At 38.0% G+C, this 21,386-nt stretch overlaps 1 protein-coding gene across 18 annotated transcripts in view; it reads left to right on the forward strand.

The window, feature by feature from the left end:
• HUWE1 (HECT, UBA and WWE domain containing E3 ubiquitin protein ligase 1) overlaps nucleotides 1–21,386 on the forward strand; it is a 141,842-nt gene that overhangs the window by 74,397 nt on the left and 46,059 nt on the right. For 17 of the 18 annotated variants that reach the window (XM_079764999.1, XM_079764996.1, XM_079765000.1 and 14 more), the window contains 17 exons: nucleotides 6–182; nucleotides 3,237–3,482; nucleotides 4,633–4,766; nucleotides 5,494–5,588; nucleotides 8,082–8,273; nucleotides 10,648–10,864; nucleotides 11,209–11,331; nucleotides 11,925–12,162; nucleotides 12,550–12,780; nucleotides 15,064–15,186; nucleotides 15,684–15,779; nucleotides 16,385–16,654; nucleotides 17,921–18,073; nucleotides 19,488–19,615; nucleotides 19,790–19,871; nucleotides 20,525–20,701; nucleotides 21,182–21,341. In XM_079764999.1, coding sequence (XP_079621125.1) covers nucleotides 6–182; nucleotides 3,237–3,482; nucleotides 4,633–4,766; nucleotides 5,494–5,588; nucleotides 8,082–8,273; nucleotides 10,648–10,864; nucleotides 11,209–11,331; nucleotides 11,925–12,162; nucleotides 12,550–12,780; nucleotides 15,064–15,186; nucleotides 15,684–15,779; nucleotides 16,385–16,654; nucleotides 17,921–18,073; nucleotides 19,488–19,615; nucleotides 19,790–19,871; nucleotides 20,525–20,701; nucleotides 21,182–21,341 — 2,842 coding nt within the window. The remainder of the gene's footprint in view (nucleotides 1–5; nucleotides 183–3,236; nucleotides 3,483–4,632; nucleotides 4,767–5,493; nucleotides 5,589–8,081; nucleotides 8,274–10,647; nucleotides 10,865–11,208; nucleotides 11,332–11,924; nucleotides 12,163–12,549; nucleotides 12,781–15,063; nucleotides 15,187–15,683; nucleotides 15,780–16,384; nucleotides 16,655–17,920; nucleotides 18,074–19,487; nucleotides 19,616–19,789; nucleotides 19,872–20,524; nucleotides 20,702–21,181; nucleotides 21,342–21,386) is intronic. The other variant, XM_079764988.1, reaches the window with a different exon arrangement.

Raw genomic sequence — 21,386 nt, forward strand, 5'->3', positions numbered from 1 at the left:
CTTAGATGAAATTTGTGGAATCTATTCTGAGCAACAATACAACAGATGACCACTGCCAGGAATTTGTGAATCAGAAAGGACTCTTGCCTTTGGTTACCATTTTGGGTCTTCCCAATCTGCCCATTGACTTTCCCACATCTGCAGCCTGTCAGGCTGTTGCAGGTGTCTGCAAATCCATATTGGTAAGAAGCATCTGGCCGAATATTTTCTTTTTTTTTTCAGACGTCTGTTCCAGTACTTCTATCTGTGTGTTTCTACTGTGATTTTCCTTAACCTTCAACTAAAAAGTAATGATGAAATCTGTGGTCATATACTACAGGTGAATTATATGACTAATAAATAGTGTGCCACATTTTTTCTCATTGAAAAGTTGAAGTGTTTAATTTTTGTTCCTGAGTTCCGTCAGTATATAGTTCTAACATTTCAGTTCATTGGAAGGGACTATCTCCAAGAGAGCTATTTTAAAAGTGGTAAAATACATGTAGCATGATATTTATCACTTTAACCATTTTTAAGTGTACACAGTTCAGTAGTGTTAACTTCATTAATATTATTGTGCAACCCATCTCCAGAACTCCCTTCATCTTGAACAACTGAAATTCTATACCCATTAAACAACTCCCCCATCCCCCTCTCCCTCCCAGCCCCTGATTAAACACCATTCTACTTTCTATCTGTATGACTTTGACTGTTCTAGGTACCTCATGTAAAATGCACTTCATAAGGTACTTGTCCTTCTGTGGCTGGCTTATTTTGCTTAGCATAATGTCTTTAAGATTCATCCATGTTGTTGCATATGTCCTAATTTCCTTCTTTATTAAGGCTGAATTTACTCCATTCTATGTTTAAACCAGGTTTTGTTTATAGATATTCATTCATTGATAAACCTTTGGGGTGCTTCCATGTCTTGGCTATTATCATGAATTAGTGCTGCTATGAACATGGGTGTGTGAATATTTCAAGCCTCTGCTTTTGTGTGTGGTGAGAACACTTGAGGTCTACTCTTAGCAAATTTGTTGACTAGAATACATTATTAACTATGGTCACCATAGTATACATTAAATCCCCGGCAGTTATTCATCTTATAATTGAACATTTGTATCCTTTGACCAATATCTCTACATTTCCCTTTAGCCCCTGACAATCATCATTCTGTTCTCTGGTTCTATGAATCTGACCTCTTTAAATTCCACCTGCTTTCAGTTCTTTTGGACGTATACCCACAAGTAGTGCTGAATTATATGGTAGTACTGGTTTTAATTGCGGGGGGGAGAATACTATTTTCCGCAGCACCTCCACATTTCACATTTCAACCAGCAGTGCACAAGGATTCTGATTTCTCCACCTCCTCACCAATGCTTACTATTTTCTGGTTTTTTGTTTTTTTTGTTTACGGTTGCCAACCCAGTGGGTGTGAAATGAGATCTTGTGGTTTTGATTTGCTTCTCCCTGATTAATGATGTTGAGCATCTTTTCATGTTCTTATTGGTATTTGACTGTATTTTGGGAGAACTATCTGTTCAGGCCCTTGGTACATTTTTTATGGGTTGTTTTTTTGTTATTGAGTTGTAGTTCTCTATATATTTTGGATATTAGTCCCTTATCAGATAAATGATTTGCAAATATTTTTTCCCATTCCATGGGTTACCTTTTCACTTTGTTGATAGCTTGGTTTAGTTTTAATTTTGAAGAAGTCCAGTTCATTGTGTTTGTTTTTTACTTTTGTTACTTGTGCTTTTTGTGTCATATCTAAGAAATCATTGCCAAATCCAATGTTGTGCAGCTATGCTACAGCTTCTTGTATTTTATAGTTTTAGCTCTTACATTTAGATCTTTGATCTATTTTGAGTTAGTTTTTTTTATATGGTGTCAGGTACAGTCCAACTTCATTCTTTGGCTAACACTGTTTGTTGAAAAGACTGTCCTTTCCCTATTGCACCCTTGTCAAAAGTCATTTGACCATATATGTTAGTGTTTATTTGGGTGCTTTCTGTTCTATTTCATTAGCTTTGATGTCTGTCTTTATGTCAGTACCACATTTTATTGCTGATCCTCACCTGAGGATATTTTTCCAGTAATTTTTGGAGGGAGGGGGAGAGACAGAGAGAGAAATATCGATTGGTTGCCTCCCACATGAGCCCCAACCAGGGCTGGGGATCAACCCTGCAACCGAGGTACATGCCCTTGACTAGAATCAAACCCAGGACCCTTCAGTCCACGGGCCAACGTTCTATCCACGAGCCAAACTGGCTAGGGCAGTACCACACTTTTTATTTCTATAGCTTTGTGGTGTTAATTTTGGAAATCAGGTAGTGTGAGACCTCCAATTTTGTTCTTTTTCAAGATAATTTATATCTCATTCGGTCCCTTAAAATTGTTATATGAATTTAAAGAGAAATTTTTATATTTCTGTAAAAAAAAATCCAAAAAACCACCATTGAGATTTTTTATAGGGATTACATTAAATCTGAGCTCTTTTAGCTGGGTGGACCATAATAACTAGTTTCTGCTGCAAATCAGAAATCCAGTTGCTTATGAACTTGAAAAGATCCGTAATTATGACATGTCTGCATTTAATGTTTTATTTTGCTTTACTCTTTGTGAATATTTAATTATTTCATAACTAAAAGAGGGGAAAGGGCTGCTCCATTTTTATCCCACTTCTAAGATACTATGTGGGAACAGATAGGTCTATTTAAAGCCGTAGGAAAGGTACATAAGTTCTCATATTTGAACGACAAGTGATAGTATTTTACTATCAGATTTTTTTTTGAAGACTCAAAGATAGTACAAGGGCCATATAATCCTTGAGTTGTCTCATAAAACAAACAAATTGACTAGCTGATGCCTGTCTTAGAGTAGTCTCTCTTATTGTGGGAAGGAAAGAACATTTATAATAGTGGTTCACTTCCATGCTTTAGAACTTTGCCTAACTTTGCTTCCTGTTGAACAAAGTTTAGAATTCATCTTATAGCATGAAGACCTGGCTATGAGAATATTCAAATTTATTGGCTTACCACATTTGAAAGCCTCTCATTTGAGAAAAGTAATGAGTTGCTCTAGAGGGAGGTGTTGAGGTGTGTTACACCTACATTCATGTTTTGGCTCCACCATTTATTAAGAGAACATGCCAAGTCTGAAACTGTGAGACTTATCTTATGTTTCTTCTATTGTGACTATGAAAGACATGCATATGAAGTTCACTATACATGTTTTAATCCTTCTTCTTGTTTCAGACACTGTCACATGAACCCAAGGTCCTTCAGGAGGGTCTCCTTCAGTTGGACTCCATCCTCTCCTCTTTGGAGCCCTTACACCGCCCAATTGAATCTCCTGGGGGTTCAGTGCTGCTGCGAGAACTGGCTTGTGCTGGCAATGTCGCTGATGCTACCCTCTCAGCTCAGGCCACACCTCTACTGCATGCACTCACTGCTGCCCACGCCTACATCATGATGTTTGTTCATACTTGCAGAGTTGGACAGGTAAGAATTATCTTAGGGGTGAACATGTTGGTTTAAAGCCAGTGAAATACCTAGGGTGTCCATTTGGCATCTTACTGTGCTTAGCAGTTCTGCCTGGGCTAGCTAATGAAAGAACAGCTTTAGGGTAAGATTTACTCTTTCCCATGGTTGACTTAGGTTTATGCTTCAAGTTTCTGTCTAGTTTCACTTTCCCTAAGTATTTTTTTTTTTTTCATTAGAAGTTGAGTGACCACATATTTGTTTTGTGAACTGGACCTTTTTAAGCGTAAAAGGGGTTGGTATAAATAACAGATATGTAGCATTCATACAGGCCGACTGGAATGTATAGTTAATCTTTGAAGCAGGCAAGCCTCATCTGGCCTATTACTTCCTAATCTTTCTACAAATGCATGAGGCTTGATAATGGGATGCCAAGAAGGAAGTTTGACAACAGAACATTTAAGTCAATGTAAATTAACAGATTACTAAAGATTTCCTAAATACAAACCCTATGCCTACAGTCCATGTGAGGTTCCTCTTGTGATTCCAGAAATGTGGGTTTATTTGTGTGCTCACAGTTTTACTATCTTTACTTCTCAGGTAATCTATTCTAAAGATTAATGGTATAATATTTTAGCAGCCCTGTTTTATGCTATTGAGCAAAAGTATATTCTTTGAATCACATAAAATGAAAAGCAGTTATAAACTCTTTAGAAATAATTAGACTACATACCAAAGCCTTAGGGATTTATTTTTATTACTTTTTCTTAATTAAATGAAATGTTTAATTGAATGAATTGAATAAATCTAAATATTTATTGAAATAAATGATGGAAATAGCATGCCCCCATCACCGAAGAAATTAGAAAGCTGTCAATGAATACAAAACTGTTTCTTTGATTTAGAAAAATAAGGTTGCCTATGACTTCTGTCTTTCACTTTACAAAAAGCAATTAGAAGGGATGTTAGAGTCAGATTATAAATACTGTCAAAGAATACCGTATGGAACTGTGATCTTAAATGTGGAAACTTTCTTGAAAAAGACAACTGTGAAAATAATACAGAAGGGAAAATAGAATCCTTCATCCTTGTTAAACAGCTGAAAGTTGATTTTGAATATAATTATTCAGAGAGCATTCCAAAGATCATCTTCTTTTTACTTTGGTTGCAGAGTGAAATTCGTTCCATCTCCGTAAACCAGTGGGGTTCTCAGTTGGGTCTGAGCGTTCTGAGCAAGCTGAGCCAGCTATACTGTTCCCTGGTGTGGGAAAGCACTGTCCTCCTCTCCCTGTGTACCCCAAACAGGTAAGGGGTTGGTCAACTCTTTTATTTCTTTCCTAACAGAAAAACTAAGCTTAGTGAGCCTGGAGTATTGGTCTTTAGTCAAGGATAGAAGTGTATAGGAAAGAGTTCAGAGGCTTCCTTGTCTGTCTTAGTCCGTTCTGGCTGCTATAACAAAAGACCACAGACTGGGTCCTTATAAACAGCAGAAATGTATTGCTCAGGGTTCTGGAGGCTGGAAGTCTGAGATCATGGTGCCAGCATGATTGGGTGAGGGCCCCCTTCCAGAACACAGACTTCTTGTTGTAACCTCACATGGCAGAAGGGACTAAGGACACTAGTCCCATCTGTGAAGGTTCCACCCTCATGACTTAAGCACCTCCCAAAGGCCTTTCCTACTAATGCCATCACATCGGGCATTAGGATTTCAATATATCAAGTTTGGGGAGGGGCACAAACATTCAATTTGTAACATTGTCCTTCTCGCTTACCAGCCTAGGGACTTGCCTAAAAATCATTTTATGTATCTGATTTATGATGAGTCAACATAGTGGGTGTTTAAAATTTGGCCTGTTGTTAACCAGATTGAAAAAGTTGAGTGCTACTTCAGGAATTCTATCATTGAGATGTTCTATTAGGTCAACTTACCTGCTATAGGAAGGGATAGTGTCAGCTAAGCAGGTTAGAGACCAAGCACAACATAAGAGATGAACCGTCTAAGTTTTTTGGCTCACTATTTCTCTTGTTGCAGCCTACCATCTGGGTGTGAATTTGGCCAAGCGGACATGCAGAAGCTGGTTCCAAAGGATGAGAAGGCAGGTACGACCCAGGGCGGAAAAAGAGCAGGTAACTCCAAGAAACTAAAATCTCAGACATTCTTTTAAGTTCTGTCTGTCTTTACAGGTCGGTTGTGAAAGTTTAGTTTAACCTTCTAACATCTCTAATCCTCAATTTTTTCCTTTCATTGATTTTTTAAAATACGTTTTTATTGATTTTTTTTTTTTTTTTTTAGAGAGAGAGAGAGGGGAAGGGAGAGGGAGAGAGAAATATCTGTCAGCTGCCACCTACATGCCCCCTACTAGGTAGGCACTGAGAGCACAATCCAGGCATGTGACCTAACCGGGAATCCAGCCTGTGACCTTTTGGTTCAAGGGACGATGCTCAACCAACTGAGCCACACCGGTCAGGGCCCTGTCATCGATTTTTAATTATTTTAAAATTTAGCTTTTTATCCATTTTTTGTATAAAAATATATACACAGAGTGGTAAAAATTTGAAGGTGTAGTAGAAAGACGAATCACCCATATTTGTACCACACAAAAAACAATATTTTGAAAGTGTCTTTCTAATCTTTTCCCCTGAGGATATATTTTATTAACATAGTTACAGTTGTCTTAGATACAACATTTTACAGATCTCTTTTCACTTAACATTAAGTGCCATGTAAAGGTACAAAGAATTAATCATTCCCGTTTAAATTCTAATGTACAATTTGAAAAATGAACATCTTTGTATGTAGTGTTATGCAACTCTAAGATTGATTCCTAGAAATTATCCTATCAAAGGGTATAATGGGACTTTAATTTTTTGTATATGCTTGTTTTTCAGCTAAATAATTTTTAATTGGCTATAGAACACTAAAACCACAATGTCCAATATGGTAGCCTCTAACCATGTATGACTGTTGAATACTTTAATGTAGCTAGTACAACTAAAAAACTAAATATTTTTCTTACTTCTTCATTCTCCCCCACCCTCCTTTCTGTCTCTCCCTCTCTTTTTTTTTTCTTTTCTCTTATTAAGGGGAAGGTGTTATGGGTTGAAATGTGTTCCCCTTTCCACCACCACCCCACCACCCCCACAAGCTCCTCAGAATATGACCTTATTTGGAAATAAGGTTGTTTCAGATATAGTTAATTTGAGGTCTTAGGTTGAGTGGAGAAAACTGAACTTTTAATTTTTATTAATTTAAATGTAACAGTTGTTACCCTGTTCACTAGTTGGAAGACTTTTAAGTATGTTTGGAACAACTTGGGTATGTAAATCTTTTTTTGTTTCAACTAAATTGTATCAAATATAAACACAGATCAATTATTATGAAGTATAAAATAGATACCATTTTAAAATATTTAGTATAGAATGTAGAATCTTGAGAATTTACATTTGATTACATGTTGAAAGAACAATTTATTATTTTGGATTAAAAGTATATTAAAAATTATACTTGTTTCTTTAAGATATATATAACTCACATTATATTTCTAATAAACAGTGCTAGTTTAGAAAATAGCTTTTATGTTATAGCACAATACAAGTTCCAAATTTCAATAAGCAGAAATGATACACAATTTTCTGACCCTAATGTAACAAACCTAAAATTAATAAAAGCAGCTTTTTTAGAAAGTTTTTTTCTCCTATATTCTGCATCAGGGAGGAAATCCCTTTGATAAACTATTCTAAAGATAATTTTATGTATAAAAACGTACCAGATATGCTTTAAAATTTATTGAAATTACTAAAAGTGTAAATAAAGATAGCAGACATAACTTATGAAACAAATAAGGACTGATATGACAGTATGGGAGAGGTTACAGAATTAATAAAATATATACACACCTCTGACAAGGTTAATTTTGGAGAACATGAACCAAACCAACAATTAGAGTATCAAAATACATCAAATTTAACTCAAGAAAAAGAACTGAGAACAAAATTAAATTCAATGTCAAAGAATTACCTTCTCTAATCCAGATATATTTTTCCCAGCAGGTCTTTCAGATATTAAACAAAGATGACTCAGTTTGCACATAGTTTTTCCAGAAAACTTTGTGGGGTGTTTTATAACATTTGCCTAAAGCCAATTCTTACATTTAAGAGTGCGCACACACACACACCAAAAAAAAAGAGGCATATCTCACATTTATGTACAAAAATCTTAAGTACTAGGGTTTATATTTCTACAGTGGTGTAATCTATGATGTGTGCTTTGAGTTTACCAATAAGCTATAGAATTCTAGCAGGGCATGCTCCTTGACAGTATAAGGGCACCATGCACATTGTAGTCTGCCTAAGTGGTACTCCTGGATCATGGAGTACCTGCAGTCTTCCAAAGTAGCCCTGGATTAACGCTATTCATAAGCTTTCATTGGAAGATGTCCGTATTAGCTAAAAAGAGCTCCAAGGAGAGAAGCATATCAGTACAGTTTGGGATTTTTTTTGTTTTGTTTTGTTTCTTTTCAGATTTAGGAAGATTCTTTTCAGATTTGGGACTCTTCAGAACAAGGAACCAGGTAAATGCTGGTTTAACATGGTCTTATTGATCTTCTCTTATGTCTATAGATGGGGAGCAGGATGCCGCAGCTGGAAGTATGGATGCTTCTACCCAAGGCTTGTTGGAAGGCATTGGGCTTGATGGTGACACATTGGCTCCTATGGAGACAGACGAACCTACTGCTTCAGACTCTAAGGGCAAATCTAAAATCACACCTGCCATGGCTGCCAGAATTAAGCAAATCAAGCCTTTATTGTCAGGTGAGTGATTCTTTTTTCTACTCCCTTTTCTGGCTTTCAGAGCCTTAACCGGTTCTCAAACAAATTGAGTTGGTATGGCTGTATTTGCCCATTCCCATTAAGGAAATTTAAAACTTTGGTGGCTTGCATTGGCCCAAGCATCAAAGGGTCGCTGGTTCGAACCCTGTGCCTGGTCTGCCCTGGTCTGGGTGCATGTGGGAGGCAACCAATCCATGTGTCTCTCACATCAGTGTTTCTCTCTCCCTCTCTGTAAAAATCAATGGGGAAAAAATATCCTCAGGTGAGGATTACAAAGGAAAAAACTTTGGTGGTTCATTTTTAGGTTTACTTTAATGAGTGTCTACTATGTGATGGGCTCTGTATTTATTGCTAGGGATTCAAAGATAAGAGAATCGCTTCCTAAAAACCCTCTACCCTTTCCCTATCTATAGTTCCTTTCCTGCTATTCATTCTTCAACTGCAAATGGCTTCTGCTTCCACCAATTCCACTGAAATGTCTTACCAAGATACCTACAACCTCCTTAATGCATGCTAAGTTTCTTGTATATGTTTCAGTCTCCTTGTCACTTCTCTACAGCATGATAGTTGACCTACCACCTCCTTCTTGAAATGCTCTTTTCTTGACTTTTGTGGAATAAAACTCTACTGCTTTTCAGTTACCTGTCTTGCTATTCCACCCAGTCTTCTCTTTCTCTGTCCCTTAAACATAGTAAGTGATGTGGTTAATTTATTTGTATTTTAGTAAAGTCACTTTGACAATTCTGGAGATCACATTAACATGATACAAGACCACATTAAAGATGTACACTAATCTGTCTCTGCCATTTTTTGCCCTTTAATGTAATATCAATGTTTGGAGGGTCTGTTTTTTTCTGTTCCTCAGTATTTGCCAGTTTTTCCACCTTAATGTAGAGGAAATTGAAGGTGTTAACTTCAGACTCTAAGGGCAAATCTGGGAATCGAGCTTTGCCCCAAAACAAGCAGAAAACAGCTTTTGTCGTTTCCACTTGTTATCTTAAAACCCCTTGAACATTCTGTTCTAATTTGCTTAATTCTACTCCTTTTGTTTTAATTTGAAAACCTACCACTACTAACCCAAATTGAAGGAAAATCGACCTAGAAGATGGCTCATGTTGACCTCCCCTTTCTTTGTTAGATGTCTTGGACTATGTATGCTATGTATGACCTTGGAACATTCTGAGGTTTCTGTGTGGGTCCACCTCATGATTTTGATGTCTATTTTTTTGTGGTTGCTGACCTTGCTGACTACCTTTGAGCCACTTTGGTGTCTGTTCAACTGAAGGCAGTGGTGAAAAAAGCACAAACTTAAGTTTGCGTGCATTAGATTTTCAGAATCTGGGCATATCCAACCTCTAGCCAGGCAATGCAAGTATTCAAGTACAGAGAAATATTTTAAGAGAAGCAAGTTAACACAAAAATATAATATGCTTAGGCATATCTTCTTTTTCTATGCATTTCCTTTTATATGTTTATTTGGATTGTACTTTTTTGGTTCAACTGTATATACTTGAAATTCTCAACCTTTTTCATCTCGTGGCACACATAAATTACTAAAATTCTGCAGCACACCCAAAAATATATTTTTTGCCAATCTGACTTAAAAAATTGGTATAATTTTGATTCATTCACACTGATGGCTATTATTGTGTTGGCTGTTGTCACTTTTTTATTTGACAATCTAAGGGAAACGAGGTCAGTGCCCCTGACTCAATAGTCAGGAATTTTATGTTTTAAAAATTCTTGTGACACATGGCATGCTGGTTGAAAATCACTGACCACATTATACCAAAAACATTTCCCAAAAATGAAAATTTAGAATACTTATAATCTACCTAACACCTTAAGAGAGCCACTTAAAATTGTTTATGCTTTTCCTAGCTGTCTTTTTCCCTTTGGGGACCATATCTGTAATGTTGTGAAAGGACAATATATAGTATGTATGATGTTCTTTTCTGGTCTGTCATTAACATTTTTGTCATTTTTAAAGTTCTCTGTAGGCATTATAAGTGACTTCATAACCCAGTAAATGTATTATTTACTTAAGTACTCTCGGCAAAGGTGGTTTCAATTTATACTTCCTCTAGCAGTCTGAATATTTGTCTTGTTTGACTTTCACATTTGTTCTATATCCAGTGCCAAGACACGTTTCTGTCTCCTGCCTTTAAAAGAGGCATTTATTCCCTATGGAACTTCCCTTTTGGATTATGATGTGTAGAGACAAATCCAGGTGTTTCCTAAGTGTTGGGTGGGAGGAAGTGGTCAGTCATAAAAATGTATCAATGGTAATGTGTCTGTTATAAATGAAACTAATTCTGAGAATACTGTCAGCCTTATTCTAACTTTTGGATTCCAGCCTCTTCCAGATTAGGCCGAGCACTTGCTGAGCTGTTTGGACTCCTTGTTAAACTTTGTGTGGGGTCTCCTGTCCGCCAGAGAAGGAGCCATCATGCTGCCAGCACCACCACAGCACCGACACCCGCTGCTCGATCAACAGCCTCAGCCCTCACTAAGCTCCTCACAAAAGGCTTATCTTGGCAGCCTCCACCATATACACCGACTCCCCGCTTCAGGTAAGGTTCTGCTTAAGATACAGAATCAAATTGACTTTTGGTGGTCTCTTACTCTAGCTGTGTTATGCAAATACAGTTTAGGGAACCTGTTTTGGTTCTACTTAGTCTAGAATACAGAGGTTTTTAAAGCATTTATAATCAAACTGCATTTCAATAACCTTGTATGTTTAGTAGGTGGGAGCCTACTTAGAAACTGAAGAAATTTTAATAAGCAGACTAATCACCCCCCTGCATTTCAGTCAGATCAGTGCAATGTTAAATTTTACTCTTGGCTTCTACATGAATTTCCCATTGCGTTAGTGTCTGCCTCAGAGAATGTTAAATATGTTTTTTCCCTCTTTTAGGCTCACATTCTTCATCTGTTCAGTTGGTTTTACATCCCCAATGCTGTTTGATGAGAGGAAGTATCCCTACCATCTCATGCTGCAGAAATTTCTCTGCTCTGGAGGCCACAATGCTCTTTTTGAGTAAGGTTCAACTTTTTAAGCCACCTATCTTGTGACGATGGGATACATAGAGACACCTATTGGTTGTACCCTTTCACATTTTGGGCACTAGCCATTATTTATCTCCATCTTTCTTGGATGGTGTGGGATTCAGCCTTTCTGGAGGTGTTCGTAAGGGTCTCTGCTTTTCCTCATTTGGTTTCCAATGTCTGGTACATATTTTTTTAATAGGCTTATCCTTTTCTATTGTTTCTCAATATGATTTTTCTGCTTCTCAGTCAAAATTTTAATCTAAGCTTCACTTTTTGTTTGTTTATTTTGGCTTTAAAAACTAATGCTAGAAGTGGTAATCATTTTGCAATATATATGTGTATCAAATCGTGACATTGTACACCTTAAATTTACATGTTATATGTTGTTAATATCTCAAAGCTAGAACAAAGACCAAAAAAGTTAAATCTAATGAATGTTGGACAGATTAGAAGCAGTGGCTCCAAGGGGAGGGACATGTAGTGCCAATATGAAGACTGGGAATCTATCAAATGTCCTTTTTACCACTACCCCATCTAAAATACTAATGTTCTCTCTCCTTATTTTCTCTTATTTGAATTTAGAACTTTCAACTGGGCTCTGTCCATGGGTGGCAAAGTTCCTGTTGCTGAAGGATTGGAGCATTCAGACTTACCTGATGGCACAGGAGAATTCCTAGATGCTTGGCTTATGTTGGTGGAGAAGATGGTGAATCCTACCACGGTGCTTGAATCTCCACATTCACTGCCTGCCAAATTGCCTGGAAGTGTCCAGAACTTTCCACAATTCAGTGCCCTCCGTTTCCTTGTGGTAACTCAGAAAGTGAGTATTCAGCATTCTAAAACCAAGAGGAATTTCTCATGCTGACTAGGTCACTCCTACTCTGTTTTGTCCTCCTTGATTAAATGACTTGATTATTAGAGAACCATTAGAGTCTGTGCCCAGATAGGGCTGCATTACAGAAGGGAATAGGGATCATTTGAGAATTTTCTGTGGTGCACACATTTGAACCTTAAACTTCAGATTGGTATTTCTAGGTTACATTAAATGCCTCTTCTCTGTGCTTACTTAGGCCCCTTCAGTACTGACCTAGGATTTTGTTGTTGGCATGGACTGATTGTGGGAGGACTTTGGCTTATTCCTCAACAGGGCTTTTTGAATTGGAAAGAAAAAAAAAGATTTTCACACAGCTCTTCCAATTATTTCTAGGCAGCGTTTACTTGCATCAAGAACCTGTGGAACCGGAAACCCCTGAAGGTGTATGGTGGGCGAATGGCGGAGTCCATGCTGGCCATCCTATGTCACATCCTCCGAGGAGAGCCTGTAATTAGAGAGAGACTGAGCAAAGAGAAGGAGGGAGCTCGAGGAGAAGAGGATACGGGACAAGAGGAAGGTGGCTCCCGCCGAGATCCTCAAGTCAACCAACAGCAACTACAACAGGTAAATACACTGACCTTATCCTCCGGGGCCCAGACTTTGCACCTGATAGAATGCAGTGCTTGTGGGTTTTCTAAGTTTACATGCCACTAAGTGCCTGGTCCTGTTAGCCAGGATATAGATTTAAATTTGCTCTCTACCTTACTGGTTGTTTGGGTTTTTTCCATCTTTAAATAAACATATAAACCACGTTTTGAAAATTGTAAGCTAGAAGCAGTAGTGGGGTGGAGGTTGAGGGGAAGCACTTATGAACTTGACATTTAAATCTCAAAAGAATATTTAGCATAGTCCTCTGAGCATTTGTATATATGTGTTCTCTTTATGTCCAGAGACCTTTGCAATATGACTTCTATATATATGCGCCATACTCTTTTTAGTTTTTAATTTCTTCATTGATTAAGGTGTTACATATGTGTTCTTAGTCCCCCATTACCCCCCCATCCCGCCCACTCATGCCCTCAACCCCCTGTTGTCTGTGTCCATTGGTTAGGCTTATATGTATGCATACAGGTCCTTTGGTTGATCTCTTCCCCCTTACCCCCACCCTCCCCTACCTTCCCTCTGAGGTTTGATGGTCTGATCGATGTTTCTCAGTACGTGCCATAATTTTTATAATAACTAACAAATGCTCACTTTAAGAAAATTTAGGAATACAGCAAAATATTTTAAAAGGGTAGTCATGTCACCACACAAGATAATTATTGTTCTTTTTTATCATTTGGTTCTGTGCCTAATTTTTCTTTATCTTTATTGTTGAAAGTATTACAAATGTCCCCAATTTTTCCCACATTGCCCCCCTCCACTCAGTTCCCACCCCACCCCACCCCAGGCCTTCACCACACTGTTGTCTGTGTCCATGGATTATGCATATAAGTTCTTCAGTTAATTTCTGCCCACCCCCTCAACCCCCTTCCCTCTGAGATTCATCAATCTGTGCCATGCTTCCATGCCTCAACTTACTTTGTCAGTTTATTTTGTTCATTACATTCCACATATGAGTGAGATCATGTGACACTTGTCTTTCTCTGACTGGCTTATTTCACTTAGTGTAATACTCTCCAGGTCCCTCCATGCTGTCTCAAAGGGTAAGAGATCCTTCTTTTTTTTTTTTCCTTTTTTTTTTCCAGCTGCATAGTGTTCCATTGTGTAAATGTACCAAAGCTTTTTTATCCACTCATCTACTCATGGGCTCTTGGTCTGTTTCCATGTCTTAGCTATTGTAAATCGCACTACTATGAACATAGGGGTGCATGTATTCTTTCTCACTGGTGTTTCGGGATTCTTAGGATATATTCCTAGAAGTGGGATCACTGGGTCAAATGGCAGTTCCATGTTTAATTTTTTGAGGAAACTTCATACTGTTTTCCACCAGCAGTGTACTAGGGTTCCCTTTCTCCACATCCTCACCAGCACTTGTTGTTTGTTGATTTATTGGTGGTAGCCAGTCTGGCAGGTGTGAGGTGACACCTCATTGTCATTTTAATTTGCATCTCTCTGGTAATTAGTGACTTTGAGCACTTTTTCATATGTCTCTTGGCCATCTGTATGTCCTCTTTGGAGAAGTGTTTATTTAGGTCCTTTGCCCATTTTTTTTAATTGGATTGTCTTCCTTTTGTTGAGTTGTATGAGTTCTTTATATTTTGGAAATTAACCCCTTATCTGATGTATTATTGGCAAATATGTTCTCTCATACAGTGGGTTTCCTTTGCATTTTGAGGATTTTTCTGTTCTCTGCCTGATTTTACGTAGTTGTCATCATATATTATCTAGAATTGTGTTGCTTTCATTAAGAAAATGGTGTGTGTGTTTTTTTAATGTCTTAGCCATTCCTTTCTTGCCGGATGTTAATTTCCTCATTTGATGTTGTAAAGCTGTGGTATATGGTTTCTTTCTGTACATCTCATTGTTATTTCCCAGTGATAGAAAACCTGGTCATTTTTTTCGGTCTCTTGTTCTGTTGCTAGTTGGTTTTCCAGAAAGTAGGACCACTTTTTGCTTCTGCTGTTGTCATTTTTGAATTAGAATAATCCTATTAATAATAATAACCATCTAACCCCATAGTCTTAGGGGATGGAGTTCAGAATCATCTGCCCCATTGTGTAGCTCTAATGCTCGAAAGCACCAAATAGACAGGTCCATCTGTGTTACCTATCTTAGGTTATAAATGTTCTCAGTTCCCGTGAACTTAGAAAAACTCGTTTACTTCTTGAAAGGGTTTCTTTCTTTTTAAAATGCGTTTGGTTTTCTCTTTTACTGTGGTTCTGAGGTCCTACATTCTTTTTGTAGCTCATGGACATGGGCTTCACAAGGGAACATGCCATGGAGGCCTTGTTGAACACCAGCACCATGGAGCAGGCCACAGAGTACCTTCTAACCCACCCTCCCCCAATCATGGGAGGAGTTGTTCGGGTGAGTTGGCTCAGGGGCTCTAATCTTGTAGGACATTGGTTTGGCTGCTGATGTGCTTTTCTCCTCTCCTGCTTTCGTCACTGGTCTTCCCTTATATAAACTACTTCTCATTTGCAGACTTCTTCGTGCCAATATTTTCTTTTCCTAATAACTCTTCTAGCTCTAGAATGTAATAAGCAGAAGTTCCCTACCTCCCAGGCATGCAAATTACTGGACTTCGTTTGCAGAAGAACTCTTTAATCCTCCACAGTCATAAAGCCATGGAAGAGGCTCTCTTTTCTGAGATGCAGAATAGGTGGCACATTAAAGCTCCTTTCCTGTACTTAATTTCATTGTGATTTTCCCTCTCTGTTCTTACAGCTACCAGGTAAGTCTAGTTCATTTTAACTCTAGAAAGCAGCACTCGGAGCCCCTTCTCTAAAGCTTGAGCACAGATGTCTGGTTCCTTATGAAATGGGGTATATATAGTTGCTGCATATTCTGTTATTGCTCTGTAGGATCTGAGCATGTCCGAAGAGGATCAGATGATGAGAGCTATTGCCATGTCCCTGGGACAGGATATCCCAATGGATCAAAGGGCAGAGTCACCTGAGGTAACTAGAATACAAGGCATCCAAAGGGGTCTGACACATTAATCTTAGTATTTCTATGAACATTCTCCTACTAGTACAAAGTAATTAGTAGAATTAAAGTCTAAAGAAAGACATGGAAGTATTCATTTATCCCAACCTTGTCTTCACTGATCTACATTGTATTGACCTAAAGCTTGAAGTGGGGCAGATGAAGCATTTTTCTTTACTATCAAATCAAATCAGAGACCCCAAATGTACTTGGTAGTATCCATTAGGTCAAACTTGGGTGTCTGTTTTTAGGTAAAAGTTGGTTGCTTCTGTTTGCTATACTGACAGAGAATGCAGGACCATGTATGTAAATGATTTTGTAGGACGTAATGTAGGTTTCTGTGAATAAATTGACAATGTTTTAGTGGTTGGAAGTGTCCTTCTCTTATGTTTCCCTTGTCTTGCCTTAGCCTTTGTGGCTGCCCTCATACTTGTTGCCCCATACTAATGAACATTTCACTTGCTTGAGGAGAAGGTAGAGGGTATTCATATGATAAGGCAAATACATTCTTAGAGTCTTCCTCTCTTTGTTCCTTCAATTCTTCCATATGCCATCACTCTTCCTTCCCTGCCTCCAGGAAGTTGCTTGCCGGAAAGAGGAGGAGGAAAGGAAAGCTCGGGAAAAACAGGAAGAGGAAGAGGCTAAATGTCTAGAGAAGTTCCAGGATGCTGATCCATTGGAGCAAGATGAGCTCCACACTTTCACAGACACCATGCTGCCTGGTTGCTTCCACCTTCTTGATGAGCTGCCAGACACAGTGTACCGGGTGTGTGATCTCATTATGACAGCAATAAAACGTAATGGAGCAGACTATCGGGACATGATTCTAAAGCAAGTAGTCAATCAGGTAAGCTCTCAAGGGGCCTAAAGACAGGACTTTACAAGGTGGTTTTCCTGCCGTCTATCAAAACCTGATTTCTTGAAAACATTAATTTTTTTGCAATTTACCCAATGTGGATGTTGTCTTCTCTCTTTGAATACTCTAGATCTAGTAATTAATTAGCTCTTTCTTGAGAGTGTTCCTACAAAAAGTAAATTTAACTACTTACTACTTCACAAAAATGTCTTTGAAAGGAAAAAACAAAGCTTTCTGTTTCTAGGCATTTCTTTTTAGATTTATCTTAACTGTCCAAAATGTGTCACATTCCTGAGCCAAGTTAGGCCCCCTGAACTAACAGTGAATAAATGTGTGTGTTTTCTCTCCCCTCCTATGCAACAACCACTTGACAAATGAGTCCCCATCCTGATGAACAGTTGTGATCTGGTGTTTGTCTTTTTTAAGCAGTGTTTTTCCTCGTTATGCAATTAATATATGCTAATTGTTAGAAGTAGGATACGAAATAAATTCTCTAAGTCCTCACACAAATAGATAACCAGTTTACATTTTGCTTGTATTTTCTTTACTATTTTTGTATTTAAATCATTGCAATTTTGTTTTATATTTTTTAAGTCAAGAAGTAAAGGAAGAAATCAAAAAGTGATGTATGTAATCACAACTTTGGTATATGGAATCCTCACAAAAGTAAAAGACAAACCGAATAAACCATTTTTTCATAAGATGTGACCAGGGTTTAGTTACCTTTAATCTATATCAAGAGCATATAGAAATGATTTTAAGAAAACAACCCTTAATATGAAAGGACAATTTTATAAATTTATTACAAGAAATTTAACATGCAGCCTGGCAGGTTTCGCTCAATGGTTGAGCCTCGACCCTTGAACCAGGAGGTCATGGTTGGATTTCCGGTCAGAGCATAAGCCCGTGTTGCAGGCTTGATCCCCAGTAGGGGGCATGCAAGAGACAGCCAATCAATAATTCTCTCTCATCATTGGTGTTTTTATCTCTCTCTCTGTCTCCCTTTCTATCTCAAAAACAGTGGAAAAAATATCTTTAGATAAGGATTAGCAAGAAAATAATCTTTAGAGATTATCCTGTAGTATCATACATCTCCTTTTAATACAGATATCTCAATAGTATATACATAATCATTTACCCACCCTCTTTTGGCGAATGTGTTGAGAGTGGAGTATGAGTACAGGGTTGAGAATGTTTTGACAAACCTTATCAAACTCTTATCTACAGTTATCTGACTTGGCCACTGCGCTTTTCTAGGTGTGGGAAGCTGCTGATGTATTGATCAAAGCTGCTCTTCCCCTGACAACAAGCGACACAAAAACTGTGTCAGAATGGATCAGTCAGATGGCTACCCTGCCCCAAGCATCCAATTTGGCTACTAGAATTTTGCTTTTAACCCTTCTTTTTGAGGTAAGATTTAGATCTGTTGGTCCCTCATTCATTCATCAGAGAATTAATTGAACACTATTATTTGAGACATTGAAGAAGTTAACGAGAAATGTAAGGCATGATCTCTGCCTTTCATGAGCCTGCAGTTTCTTATAGGCTAGAATGCACATAATTAAACATAAAATACAGCATTAGGTACATGAATGGCAGTGAGTTCAGGGAGGGTATATACACCACTTCCAGATAATGCGAGATGGGCTTCTCAGAACAAGTGTTCATTAATTGAATTGAGTCTTAGAGGATTTGGGGGTAGTCATTAAAAGAGGTATTTAGAATTACTATCGTAGTTCTGTTGTGGAATACTTTTGGTCTCTCTGAGGAAACCTCTAAGTGGTAGCCAAAGCAGAGTAGGTGGTGAAAATTGGATAATAGGCATAAGGTAGAATCTGACTCTTCTTTTGTACCTGGTCAGTCAGCAGATTCTTTGAGAGAAAAGAGTAATTTGGCCAGGACATGTTCTTATTCCAACCAACATAGGAATTAGTAGGCAATTGACTTTGAACAAATGACTTCATTTGTCATCATGTTTAATAGTAAACCCTGAACTTAATGGAGTAAATACTTTCAAGCAACTTGGGAGAAAAGTTCATTTTATGTGTCAAACTATGGTCTTGGGGCTTTCCCTTGTGGTGGAAGTGGTGGTTCTTATTATAGCATTTATAAGTAGGTTGGAAAATACAGAATGCTGGGGATCCCTCATACCATTTTAATATAAAGAGAAAATCACAAGTAACAGTCTTATATTTTCTTCTAGTCCTTTTTTAAAAAAATTGAGATCATATTATTTTAAAAGTTGTATTTTCTCTGTGTATTATATTACGAATATTTCCCCATGTCATGTATATATTATTCCATCTCTGGACATCCCATTCTTTAAGTAATTGCCTATTGTTGGACATTTAAATAACTTCAGTGATTTCCTGTTATAAGTAATAACTTTAGTATAGCCCCTGGGTTGCTGTGTTTAATTATTCCATCTTCCTTGAAAGATTGTAAAGGTTCTCTGTAAATTGGAAGCTTTTCAACTTGAACATATTTAACACTATATATAACCTAGATGATAATCCTTAATGGTATTAATGATGTTTTTCATATTAAGCACATGCTAATGTGCTAAGAACTGTGTTGGGCACTTTGAATATATAGCCTCATTTAATCATCACAATTACCTTGGAGGTAGAGATTATTATTTCCTTTGATCCATGAGGAAACAAAGGCCTAGAGAATGTAAGTAACTTATCTCAGATCACACAGCTGGTAGGTACATCATGTAGAAGTAGAATTTGAATTCAGCTCATTCTAATAGTGTTCACCCCTTTGATTACTGACTAGAAGTTGGTGTATGTTTTCTTTCTCCCTTCGATTAATTAATCAGGAGTTGAAGCTACCTTGTGCTTGGGTGGTCGAATCTAGTGGCATCCTTAATGTCCTAATCAAACTCTTGGAAGTGGTTCAGCCCTGCCTACAGGCTGCCAAGGAGCAAAAGGAGGTCCAGACCCCAAAGTGAGTTTACCCTATATCTTGGTTTCACTTCTATTTTTCTGGGGCACGTATGGGGCAAATCTTGGGTACCTTTTATGGTTTGAACATTGTGATGTCCCTGATGAAGTCAAGGTAAGTTTTCCCTTGTGTCTAGGTTTCTGGTTTGCTCAGAATAAACAGTTTCTCCTTTTGTAGGTGGATCACCCCAGTGTTGCTCCTGATTGATTTCTATGAAAAGACAGCCATCTCCTCAAAAAGGAGAGCCCAAATGACTAAGGTACATAAGTGTATATCGTTGGCAGAACTGCTTAACTTCTTGAACTTGAAGCAAAGAATAGGCCAGCAGAGAATACAGGAGAGTGGTAAAGAATGTAAAGCTCTCTGATCAAGGAATAAATCTCTTGGGGGATATTGATAGCTAGGTTTCTCTCCTGAATGGGTTGTTAGAATTCTTTTTTATGGAGCTAAAGGGCCCAAGAACTTATTCTGGAAATAAATATTTAAGAAGTATGCAGAGGAGGAGTGGCTCTTCTGTTGTGTAAAGGACTGAGTGTGCGCAATTTCTCCCAAAGCCAGTGCTCCTTAACGGAGATTACATATGTCACATCACCTCAGTACCTTCTCAGAGACAGAAATTTTATCCTACTAAATCTAAAATCACTTCCCCTTTTATGGAAAACAGTTGGAAACAAAAGGAAAGCAGAGGATCGCAGGACAAGGATATGGAGGATTTTGTGCCTATGGAGAGGCTCAGGAATATGAGGGTTAATGTATAAAAAAATTCTATCTTAGTTCTCAAAATGTACTAAGTGTTCAGTATATTTGTTTTTCCTGAATTAGCTTTAGCAATGAACACTGATAAAGTTAATATTTTTTTCTAACAACCAACCTTGTAGAAAATACGAAGAAACTTTGTGCTCTTGTATTTAGTACTTACAGTCCAACAACAACAACTGGCGCTGGTTTGATGACCGCTCTGGACGTTGGTGTAGTTATAGTGCAAGCAACAATAGCACTATTGATTCTGCCTGGAAGTCTGGGGAGACAAGTGTTCGCTTCACTGCAGGCCGAAGAAGATACACTGTCCAATTCACTACAATGGTTCAGGTACATGCTCATTCAATGCTGTAAACTTTATTGAGAAGAGGAGAAGGTGCTAGGGTATGCCTTTTGGTTCCCTTTCTCAGTCAGCAGTCCTGACATGTTATAAGGAGCAGTGTTACCATACCACTACCAAATTGGTTCTAGTTTTCAGAGAAGTGGATCTTCCTAAAGTCTTCAGGTAGACCATGAATCTGTGGCAATTAGATACTGTCCCACTTGCAAATCATTTTAATTGTTTAGTCAAGGATTAGGGAGTGGTTACAGATGGTATCTGCTCTATTGGAAAGTTTACAATTCATTATAGGGCCTTGTGTATGCCACTTTCCCTCTGGGAACCTTGATCTTTTCTCTCTGTAAATAATAGGGATGGTTTAAATTGCCAGGGTTCCTTTCTCTTGTAGCATCTTGCCTGGGAGTTCTAATTACCCCCCTTTCCAGAGTTCCTTTTTTGGTAGAGATATTTTTGTCTGCTTGAATTACTAGGTTAATGAAGAAACAGGGAACCGCCGCCCAGTGATGCTGACTCTCCTGAGGGTACCACGGCTGAATAAAAACTCTAAAAACGGCAATGGGCAGGAACTAGAGAAGACACTGGAAGAAAGCAAAGAAATTGATATCAAGCGTAAAGACAGTAAAACCAATGGTATGGACTCTTAGTTTTGAATTTTTCAAGGAATGTTTTACATGA

The sequence above is a fragment of the Cnephaeus nilssonii genome (assembly GCF_951640355.1).
Source record: "Cnephaeus nilssonii genome assembly, chromosome: X".
Lineage (NCBI taxonomy): Eukaryota > Metazoa > Chordata > Mammalia > Chiroptera > Vespertilionidae > Cnephaeus > Cnephaeus nilssonii.